Source organism: Varroa jacobsoni, unplaced genomic scaffold, assembly GCF_002532875.2.
Source record: "Varroa jacobsoni isolate VJ856 unplaced genomic scaffold, vjacob_1.0 scaffold_454, whole genome shotgun sequence".
Classification (NCBI taxonomy): domain Eukaryota; kingdom Metazoa; phylum Arthropoda; class Arachnida; order Mesostigmata; family Varroidae; genus Varroa; species Varroa jacobsoni.
Window position 1 is genome coordinate 290,924 of NW_019213356.1, and position 12,373 is coordinate 303,296.

At 40.3% G+C, this 12,373-nt stretch overlaps 1 protein-coding gene across 1 annotated transcript; it reads right to left on the reverse strand.

Annotated features, from left to right (window-relative positions):
• Positions 1-265: 265 nt before the first annotated feature.
• Positions 266-4,499, reverse strand: LOC111260575 (sorbitol dehydrogenase). The gene is made up of 8 exons (XM_022833449.2): positions 4,228-4,499; positions 3,912-3,945; positions 3,601-3,765; positions 3,035-3,194; positions 2,679-2,863; positions 2,397-2,572; positions 2,018-2,139; positions 266-649 (listed from the first exon to the last, which is right to left on the reverse strand). The coding sequence occupies exons 1-8, from the start codon at positions 4,291-4,293 to the stop codon at positions 490-492; spliced, it is 1,068 nt and encodes a 355-aa protein (XP_022689184.1). The 5' UTR covers positions 4,294-4,499; the 3' UTR covers positions 266-489.
• Positions 4,500-12,373: the final 7,874 nt, after the last annotated feature.

A 12,373-nucleotide genomic window follows, 5' to 3' on the forward strand; every position in this document is an offset into this window, starting at 1 on the left:
CCCTTGACAGCGGGCAAGTGGAAAACAGTAAGAGATCCCAATAACAAAATACTGTTACTGGTTAAATTATCAACATAATAGCGACTAATATAATTACATGTACTATAGGCATTATCATTACTACTATGGTAAAATAATATACTAATACTGTGTAGTAATTATAAAATATCAACATTAAAAAAAATAAAGTTCTAATCACCGATTTACTATTAAGATCAGTGCGCGTCATTTTTTTTTCTTTTTTTTACCAAAAAACAGCCAAAAATAATTCGAAACGGTTCTTTTATAAGCATCAATTAAATTCAGTCAGATATTCATATATGAATAATTTTTTTATATCAAGCCTTGTATATATATTTGATTATGAACTTTCCATTTTCCAGTAGTTAACACTTTATTGAAAATAGTGTTTCTTATTTGCAATTGCCATAGACTGCATGGTATACCACGAGCTGCGAAGGGGCGGCGGGCATATTCTTGATGAAATGTTTACGGCCTGTAGCAGTTGACCGTGATCTTGATCGCGCCGTCGCAGCCGCTTAGTGCGTGTTCAAACGCTTCCACAACCCTCTCTAGTGGATAGCGATGAGTAATCATCGGAGAGAGTTTTACTTTGCCCGAGTTTATCAGTGAAACTGCCGTGGGATAACTGAAGGAAGAAGCAACATTATACTTACACAAATTGCCAATTGGCTGCGGCTATCTATAGCTCTCTTCTGTCTGAAAGAGCTTATTAAAACATGTTCTGTATGTCTAGTTTAGCAGGTCGAAAGATAGAAGTGGAGGCCTCGAGCTGATTGGGCTTAGCTATTTACCATGTTCTTTTATGTGGTTCTTCATGGGTTATGACTGGTTTCATTCAGTAATCTTGCTAGTAAGCAGTTACCTTCAACGGGAGCATGAACGAGTTTTCAGTTGACTACGAACGAAATCGGTATGGAAGCACATCGATATGTATGGTATATTCGGTTATAGGGTTACACCTGATGGTCTGTCCAGCCATCTGTTATTCACAGATCGAAGCACATAGCATGCCAATTCGAAGCACGAGAGAGTGATTCTTTAAACCGCCGTAACGGAAAGTAAAATGCGGTGGCTGAAGCGCGTACAAAATGTTGCGATGACAAGAATCAGAAATTCAAATTCTTGGAGTAATGACAACAGTCGTTTGGAGACCAGACGATGACTGAAGGCCCGAGTGTCCGAGGTTCCGTGATAGACGATAGATCTTTATTGTAGGCGACCATTGATAGAAAGTGCAGAGGGAAACGAGAACAAAGATCATTATTGATCTTTGTTCTCGTTTCTCCCTTGTAACACTTTCGAGAAGTTCACAAAGCTGAGCCGTTCCACGTGAATCATTTGGTATCATTATGAACGATTCCCTGAGAGCGCAAACACAAGATGCCGAAGGACTTATGCAAGCCTGTCAGCAACTGCTCCCAGGAAAACGTAGAGCATAGGAGAGGGTTTGCCTAATTTGCGTTAACTGTCTCAGCGTTACTTCAGAAACGAGCCCAGACCGAAGAAAGCTGCGATAGCCAGAAAAGGAAGCAAGCTTCTTTTCACAATCTTCTTCGCCTGTCAGGGTAAGTTTTAATGCTGTCGGTCTATAATGGCCTGAGACAACAACTGACGGGTTCTTCGCCACCGTGATACCCAGGTTCGCAAGTCGGCTTTACTGCAGATAAACCAGGTACCTGTGTTGCCTCAGAATACAACCAGATCTAACTCCTTTATGATTGAATTTATGACGAGGACACTTGGGGCGCATCTATATTGAACTTGGAGGGATTATGGGCTACAATAGGAATTTGGAGCCATTAATTCGCTAATGCCGCAGCAAGAAGAACTGTCACAGAATCAAACTACGGCAACACATTGCCCTAGCTGTACCGGATCAATGAAATTATGCCAATAGGAACAAACAAAACTAAATGTAGCACAATGTAGATACAATTTTGTAGAATAAATAATATACCCGCGTCGCTATTCAGTGAGCTAATAATGTACTTACCAGTTCGCGTAGCAGAAAATACCCTTAATGTCAATTTCCTTAACGACGGCTTCCATGATGGGCACTTTGCTCATAAGTGCTCCCATACCAACGACCAAAACGGAACCTCCCGGTTTTGTGGCCTATTTTTACAAGTATAACAATAAAAAAAAGTTTAAATATTACTAATAATACGCTATAGCTTTTTGTATGTATAGTAAGTGTATGTCGATCTGTTGATTTTGTGGTTCGTACTAAACAGATTTATTTAATAAGAAACTTCACGTATGAAACACAATGGAGATACTTGATTGCTTACTTTAACCATGGTAGTAGCCCATTGAAGGTGTAATGCATAACACTATTGCTAAAATTACTTCGCAAGAATTTTAGCACTCACGTAAACGGCAGTTTGCAAGCAAAGCTCATTTCCCGTGCATTCAAAAGTGATTTCGGGTTGCGCTCCCAACAGTTCCTCAACCCGTTTGGCGACTTCCTCGGGTTTCAAATCGGACACGTTAATCGTGTGATTGGCTCCCATACTTCTGGCAGTTTTCAGTCTTGGTTCAATGATATCTGTACAAAAAGATGAGCATACCTGAGATAGAATCGCAATGCAGCAACAGGAAACATAACTGGCCCTATATTCTTCATGCGCACAAGTTTATTAGTGTGAACTGACCGGTTTGAACAATGTTGTCGACCCCATAAGCTCGTGCAGCACACATGCATAGCAAGCCGATCGGTCCTGCCCCACACACAAGAACCTTCTGGCCTGCTTGAACGTTGCCCCGTTTGCAGGCCTGTATTGCAACGGCAAATGGTTCTACTAAGGCAGCCTCTTCCATGCTAACATGATCCGCCACCCTGAAAGAATCATAGGTAGTACGAAATGCAAATTGAAATGAATCACGACATCCTAAACTATGATCGTGAATATCTATTCTCTTCGGATTAATGAAGAATTCATTTGTTTATTGGCAAATATTTCCAGCGGAATCTGAACTCAGCATTTGATCGAACAATGCGACGACTTACTTGAAAACGAGATCGGCCTTCGACAGAGTATATTTTCGAAAATGTCCTCTGTATGGTGAGGCCTCAACGAAATTGATTGTGGGACAAAGGTTGTAAGTACCACGCTTACAGAATTCGCATTTCCGACACGTCAAATTTGGTTCAATAGCCACTCGGTCCCCTATTAAACAACGATATATAACGAATGACATCGATACCTTACTGTATTCACAAGCAGTGATTCAAGAAAAATGGGTGAAACCTTTTTTAAGGTAACACGTTTGTTTCTTCAGGCAGTGTAAATGCGTAGTATTGATATTAATAACTTATTGGCTACAAATATTTTTCAAAATCGTAGGAAAATAGAAAACTTTCGTATCAAATTGACACCTTTGCTTGTCCACCTACTTCAAGAGTATTTCAAGATAAGGGATAGCGAAAAGCCACAAAACTTACCGCAGGTTTTTTTTTTGCAATAAATAGATACTAAGAAAAGAGCGAGCACTAAAAGATCGACTGTCGGATTTGATTTTGTTAAACAAATTCATTAGTTTTAACTATAATATTTACAACGCATGCCAACATACCAACTTTGAGGTGCTTGACATTTTTGCCAACCTTTGTGACATACGCGCTTGTCTCATGTCCGAGACCGACAGGCTCAGTAACAATAAATCGGCCTGTTCGCCCTTCGTGCCAAAAATGCAAATCCGTTCCGCAGATCCCCACTGAGGCTACCCGCAGCAGAACATCTATATGAACGCAGAGACAAACAGCCATGTAATAAACATGGAAAAAGTTAATTCTCATTTTATCATCACAACATTAGCACGTATCGCGTTAGGAGTCGTAACTTTCTGATTATCTGATTTACTAAGTACTATAATGAAAATCGTACCATCGTCTAACGGGTCAGGAATGGGTGATTTCTCCTGAAAAACAGCAGACAAAAATAAATATAATGCCATAAGTTTCTTTAAACTTAAAGTAGATCCAATAGTTTTAGTGTGTAACTAATAGCAAATGCTTATTATCCATTATCATTTGGATAAAACGATATTCAAAATTTCAATCAATGACTTAATATTAAGTCACGATTTAAGTGGGAACGGCATAGCATCTCCGCCATCGGAGGAACTTATACACGACACGCACTTAAATGACCGGAGCCGGAACTAGAATAGGAATAAATAACTATCGCGATCTGAAATTACCAGCCGGAGATCGTGCTTGCCGTGCAGGATTGCGCTGAGATTTTCCATCGCTTCAGTGGTTGCCATGTTGTATTGACGTAACGTTTGTCAACGCTTTTATATAACGTTTATCAATTTTTCACGGTGCCAAAAGTAAGAATAATGAAACAAATTTGCACAGATGTACGGTCAACGATTGTCCTAAAAAGATGCCCAGTCTGTCCACTAATAACTGTCAATCTGTCCCGGTAGATCGTCCGGTTTTATTTTCGACAATATCTCTGAAAGGCAAGAAAAATAAATCGCTGTGGCAAAAATGTCATTCGCAATATGAACGGGAAAGGTAACAACGGACGATGGATGACACGATTATCTCTCAAATGGTAGGAAAATACCTAACCTAGTGCGAGTCTTTCTTACTAGATACTGTGGCGTTTTTCCATAGGTGGTGCTACCCTCTTAGGTACTAACTACGGGACTACGTTCTTTTGTACTGCACACCGTAGACCATAATCAGCTAACAGTGAAAGGCATCAACGCCTTTGATAGATCTTTCATAAGAAGATAGATAGATCGTTTTACGTGTGATGACTCGAATTTCCTCTTGTGAATTATTGACTGTAGTTATTTACTGCAGATCAGTTCATATATAATGAAAATCCTATAACATAGCTGCAGGAGTCATTCTATAGCTCGCAGCTCGAGACATTTCTATAGAAACGTTTCGAGCTGCTTGACTATAGACGGCATTCTCGCGTGGGTAGAAACTATTTTGATGAAAATATACCTGTAAAAATCTATTTTCCCTCGCCGACGCAATTCAAAATAACTATGAACTACGAGACGGGACGACATTGGTCACAAATCTCGCAGCTCAAAGTAAGATGAATGTGCTTGGCGTATAGTTGGGTACACGTGATAATATAATGGGTAAGTAGCTAATTCACTGTTTCACAATTCATGCAAGAGCAAATTAAAATACTTTTTTAAACAAAGTTATTTTCACCGGCGTCACTTTGTTCAAATTTCCACATCATTTTTCCTCGCCCGGTTCTTTCTGGAGTATTCCCTAAGCTAAAATTGTATGCAGGAGTAGTAACAATTTAATAGGAAACGCAGCTACATATTAGAATTTGTTTGCGATACGATACGGCGAAATCTGTAGACATATATATATATATATATAATGTTCTCGTCGAAGGTATTTTATTACGAAATCGGAATTTTTTTCGCCTGCGTCGGTGTAAGTGGCTAGGCATTAAATGGTAGTTAAAACTACAGCTATTACATGTAGGATACAAATGTATATCACGCTGTTTTGTTGAACACGAGGAAACCTAACGACATTTTTAACAGTTTGTGGAAAGGCTACTACCACTTGAAATGGTAAACAGCCAGGCTTGAACTGAGGGGATTGCTCCATTGTCAAGATTGGTTTGTTGTCGCGGCAAAAAGTATGATCTACTCTTCCTAAACAGAAAGCAGCGGTCAAACAGCGTAGACTCTAAAGAGATAAGCATGAAGACTGCCGCGAAGATCTGTACAGGACAGTAGCAGAAGAGTAGTTGCCGATAGATCACCGCCAATTCGATCGAGCGGCTGTTACCGGTTTTTTATTTTCTTTCCAAAATACGCATTTTCTCGTAGGTATTTTTCCTCGTACGTATTTTTACGTATAGGTTTCTCGCTAACTTTTTTGAGTGATCGGCCGCCATGTGTCGACATGTATATTGTTGCGAGTACCAATAATGTAATTCCTTGGTCTAGATCAGCACATGTAGCTCAAATAGCAAACGTAAGCCATTTGCAGCTCTATTACTGACAGTATCTGCAGCTCAGGATCGAAAAGCCAGGGCAAGTGGCGTTTCGATTCGCAGTAGGACCCAATAAGAAGGAGGCTGTATCACGAACTCAATTTACGCTGCATCCAGCAAATTAATTCTATGGCTGGCCGTACTGTCACTTCCTACGAGCAGTCTTTGGGTGATGTGTTTGCACTTCCGCACGGGGGTACAAGGTCCTCCACATGTCAACCTATTTGGACCCATACCACAATAGCGAAGATGCGTAATAAAGGCATTAGAAAACTTACTTTGTGGTTCCCCCTCTCTCCCCCCAGTTGTTCTCGTAAATAGAAATGACGAGACGAAATCACAAAACGGAACCCCTCTGAGATGCCTAACTTACTAGACGGGCTAATGGCTGATGAGCGTCCGTTACACATCGAGTTGATCAGGCGTTGATTTTAGACTGGGACGTCTGGTAGCCAAGGGACGCAATAATAACGTTGACACTGAACACGCTATTATTAATCGAGCATTTAATGTTTAGGCGTAGTTGGAACGGTAATTTTTTTTTGCCAGGCTGTTCGGCTCGAAAAAGCTACAGGATATAAAAACTCGAAAAGCGAAACCTCAACCGGTCGACAACTCACCTTTCAAATTTCTATCCCTCACTTTGTATCTGTCTACTCTGCAAAAGCAATGCTCACATATGATTTACGCATCGTTGTTGTTTTTGTTCTACTATACAACCGTAATTTTCAAAACTATTTCAGAATTAACCATGCTCAAAAAATACGATAGAATAGGTCACTGTAGCAATAGCATAAATGAATAATGGTGGATTCAGGTGAAAGTGCTCTTATAAAGCTTTAACAATGTGCGTCTTACAAACCCCTCACGTCCATGCGATACGAAACCTTTAAAACCATTCCATGACCAGTATCGACACCTTCCCTGACAGTCCTCAAAGGCAACAATACCTTGTAATTAACGAATTAATAAAATTACCGAATTACTTCGACGAAAGATCTGAGCTAAACTTACAGGACGGCTTCCATGAAACATTTCAACGTTTAAATTAACCGTTGCTTCTTCCACAGCCGAATACGCCCCTCGAGTTTGTCTGCTGCCTTCCGCTTGTTATTGTTATATCTTACAAGTTTCAGCAACCCGTTAAACAATAACTCTAAACAATCGAACGTGGCTCTTGCCGTACGGCAGGCATAATGCATCGGTTTCTCACGCATGGACATCGCACTTATTGTGGCAGAGTTTCTGACAAACACTGGGGGGCAACGTCGGGGCCGTTGGAAGACGCCTTAACAACAATTCTCATGACTCCTCATACTTTAGATTTAGTCAATAAACTTCGTTGGGTTCCTCAAATCCACTGTGCTATAACGTTTATAATCAACATCAATTAATCGATTAATATTTAATATAACTCAAATCGGACATGTCCAAACGTGACGTCCTACCGGTTACCCGTATATATGCATTTCATTTATACGAAAGTCGGTACACGTTGAGTTATTTACGCAGCTCTAAAGAGAAGCATGGAACCGACGGCGAACTTCCATATGGTATATAATATGTATATATATATATATATGATACATAGGTACGAGCAAGATTCTACTTGACTGTGATGTAAAATTATCTGGTGACAAATCGAAGCTATTTCTAGGTTTTGAGTTGGTACAATTGTATTCTTCTAAACACAAATAAACAACAGAGTTATTGCCGAATGAATAGAACGGGAAGCAATTAGGCCTCATATAAAAAATAATTGGCATCCTTTTTGATGCAGAAGAAATTTCGTGTTGAGCGCCCCTATCCAAAGCCATGTACTGCTAATCCTCGGGGGTGTCGAAACGATCGGTGTGAATCGGCACGTCATTCCCATTTATTCCATCGGCTGCAATTGTCGCTCCGGGCTACGGGCCTAAACTACGTGCACGTGCGTATACCTGGTACGCATTTTACACATCGCTGTTGGAAACGAACTCGGTCTACAATAAATCAAGCCGATGTACGGCTCATCGGTCACGTATATCTACAGCGCACGTAGAATCCTGATCCCTTGACGGCAGTCTTGCTAAATAGCTCTACTCAAAATACGACCTACCGGACGTGTATTGACGACTCGTTATTGTACGCTAATGGATACTGCACGAATGAAGGATGAGCGCACCTCCTCATAACTCTTCCATGTGACGCCAAGGAGTCTCGCCCAATTGAGGGAAGCGCAATGGTACTCAAAACTGAGAAATATAACAACTCTGCGGATTAATCTGCTTCTCAGCTTAATCGTGCCAATGGTCAACGACGAGAAACCAAAGGCCAGCTGGGATTACTAAATACTCTACGTATCTATATGGATTACATTTGCGGAGCACTCGCGGTTCCGCTAGTAATATCGATGTCGCTCGGCATAAGTCTTATCCTGTCTTGTTGCTTGAGACTCAATCGTGACACCCGTTGTTTTGTAACCTCAACCGTTTGGATTTATAGGATCTACGAGATTCTCCCGTCAGCGCTCAGTGTCGTAGACGCTGCAATCGACAGACCTTGATCAATTCTTGGCGTGACGCTCCTCTAGGTAAATAGTGTTGGCGGTCTCGTTACAGATGTAGCCGTAGCTCGAAACGGATTTGCTTCTATGGCTATATGGGCCGCTTTTGGTGGGCTGCTCCTCTACATGCTGCTAGGCTTAAGCGGGACATTGAAAAAAGAAGATGGCTGCTATGGTTGATATGGTATTGTTGTTAATGGCAGTAGCGGATTCACTCACTATGAAGGGTCAATTGCAATTATTTGTGCCGAAAAAATCTACGCTGAGTGGCCGAATCAGTGGACGAGACCTACGCTGGCGTACTAAGCTAGCCACATTAATGTTTAGATTTTGGTTGCTTTCGATGGGATTGAGAAAATAACATAGATACGCTTCTATTTTTCTGCTCATAAACAATTAGATTTGAAGTTTTCGCCTAAGATACTCTCACATTCGTTCAAAACATTACTGTTAGCCTAAGGCTATGGTTCTACGATAAATATTTACACGAAATGTGCGGAAATAAACACAACTAGCTACGCAAACTTATATAGATACGCATTTAGATCTATGGTTTCGCCTCGACGTCGGCGGAAACATGGCTGACATCTCGTTAAAGGACGGTACAACTGAATGGGAGCAATTTTACAGCCGATAAAAAGATGTGTACAATGAGGTCCGATAAACGTTTGCCTAGAGTCTTTCGGAAAGCCAGCGACGTTTTGGCTAAGTTTACTTTCATTGCTTTTATTTGTTTTCCTACAAGCGGTGTGCTAGGTTCTCGACGAAGGGAAGCTGTGCTTACATCTATAAATGAGAGAGACATCGTAGCTTCCTTGCAAGACTCATATCTACGCACAGATGTTTAGTAGCTACTCCATACCTCAACGCATATCGGCATTGGTTCGTCAAAGGGTAATCAACTTCAAACACGCTAAGGTTCTCGAGCTCGTGCTTAGTTGTACCACCGTATGCAATATACGTATACATAACTATACGTAACATACATAACTGACATACCGATAAGAGGAATTGCTAAAAGTTGTTGCTAAAAGTAAACAGAGCAATATTAAGAAAATGGAAATTATAAAAACGTAACGAACTAAGAATTTCGAGAAGGATGCCTAGGCTGTTATAAATTGCTTCAGACAGCTGGCAGCACAAAGCGCAGTGAGTCTACGTCCGGATTTGGATCTAGACCGCCCCATATGTCTAAGTTCATAAACAAACGTTTGCATTTCAGTCTGCGCGAAATTCACCTAGTGTCTAGCTGGACATTTTGCCTTGACGTTTTGACTTTTCGAACAGTCTGACCAAGTAGGACATATTTGATCTTACGCGAATAAATAAAAAGGCTTATTTTATTGACCATTAAAGGCTAATTGATTCTGAGATAACCTTGCTTGTACTGGGGCCCAACAACCTTCGGTACAAGGTGGCATAGAGTATCCAGCGGTAGCACACAATGACACCGCTTAACCTATCATCGCATCCGCAATTATGCCGTCACAATCGTTTTTACTAGAAGCGACTTATGCCATATTGTTTACGAACGCTTGCAGTTATATGAGGAGCATTCAACTACGTAATATATAATAAATACCAAATATATTGCCACTTACATTATATGATAACTATACGTCAAAAACCAATTTACCGTGGTAAACAAATTCCATGGAAGATACGCAAACCCCTAAATGGCTAAAAAAAAGTTTTCAACATTATTCCAAGTCGTTCCGTGTTACTTGTACTATTCGCGGAACAGCATATAATATGCCTGGATTTAAAGAAGTTCCGCTTAGAGAACGATTAGGATATTAATTTACAACGGACGAGTTAATACAGACCTGTTTGAGTTTTTAAATTATACCAATCTGCGCCATTTTGAATTATTTTTACCATATATATATACATATATATAATAACGATTAATATTCATTTAGTCAATTTGAGACGCATTTGCGAATACCTATCGGTTCGACATCCTATCAAGGACCCTTTTGGATTCGAGAAAAATTTTTCTAATTGAGATAGAATGTTTTGCTCGCAAACTCGTAGGTAGCTATAATAGCAGAGAAATCCAGTACAGAACTGATTCTTTGTTTATTATTGAAATACATTGAAATGTATTAAGCGCAACTTCAACTAGGATTTAGTTATCTAACTCCGAGGTTAGATCGGATAACTGCGGATGTTCAGTGGTGAGCGCGGCCTATGTTGAGCTCATTTGTCACTGGTACCTATCAGAGCAGTCAAAATCGATAACTCCAATTTGCAGGAATAGCCCATTTCTACTCTATTCTTTAACTCTTGAGAAGTTGCAGGGTCGATAAGCCCGCAGTGGACAATAGTGTATGTGGTACGTTAGGACACATTTCCAACGTATTATCTATAGGAGCTGTAATGACGCCGATTCCGTTCGACCGTGACTCTTTACGTTAAACTTTGCGCAAAAGGCTTGTATCATTTGAAAAATCATCATCTAATAATGCCAATGGCTTAACTTGAAACAGATTTAAAGGGTACAGATGAATGCCTAGGTTTCGCTTGCTGCTCATATTAGCTTGGTTTAGCGGCGTTTTTTTTAATGCTATTTAGATATGAGCAAGAATTGTCTGTGAATTATGTAAATCGTATATATGGTTCGAACCTCCAATTTGTGAGAGTCCTTCACATTTTCCTCCGTCAAATTACTGTTAAAATGTCCCAGTTCTTATTTTTAAAGGTCGCGTAATTATTTTTTCGTCTTTCTTTATTGAGCGACCTCATGGATACCGAATTCTGTGATCAAGACGAATTGCATACAAACCAAAAGGCAAAATGTATCGAAGCACCCGTTAGACCTCGGAAGATGCACTGACCACTATAACATTGCAATCAATGGTGGCTCTGCTTACCAGAACCCACAAATAAACGAATCTATCGATTCCTATATAAGTATAGTAAAACAAACAATTGATTTAAGCCTGGCGTAATGCTCCGGTACAATGCTAATATGCTTGTTTGTGCCGTGCTAATTAACAATAGTTTGTTGTTTATTGCAGAGCAAACGTTTATTTTGAAAGGAAGATAGTCTTTATTGCGTCTTTGCAGACATCTCGTATTTAATCGATCTTGTTAAGGAAGATGACTAGGCTCTGGAGCTACTCTGCCAGTGTTCTTTGGGTTGCCGTCGCTTCTCGCGACGTTTCCGCTTACGCTCTGGGCGCTGGATTGGCGCTTAACAGAGGCTCAAGGAAGCGTCTCTGTCCGTATCTGATTCACAATACCTTTGACGCGAGCCACAGTCACAGTCGCTGGGGCCCGAAACGTTTTTTGCAAGACTTTAAAGGAAGGTGTGCCGTAAGCATTGGGATGATTCTTATTTAAAGGTATGTTATCACAGAAAGTTTAGTCGTGCGTGTGACATCAGCAACCATAGTTACGTCTTAAACTGCGTAATTAAACCTGAAAGGATCAATAAAGCTGAATAAATGAAACATTGTCCCGCCTAGGCCGAAATTCGTCTAAAAAGTGATATACAACATACACAAAATTGAGCAACAGCTATTGCCCCCCGTACCACAGATGAGGCCGTTGTGATAGAAACTAAGAATATTTGCTTGTAAAGGACACCCTGATCTTACGCGGTACTCATTTGAAGTCAGATAAGTTGCTAATAGTAGTTACAATAGTTATTGTTATTACTTCTATGCCTGTTTTTTTGCCACCTATTGTTCATCACAGTCTGCAATCTAGAAGCGGTTAGGTAAAAATTATTTCTCTTTTCTTTATTAAACATCTTTCATCGTAGCGTATATACGAAAGACTTTGTGATATTCCTTGTAGG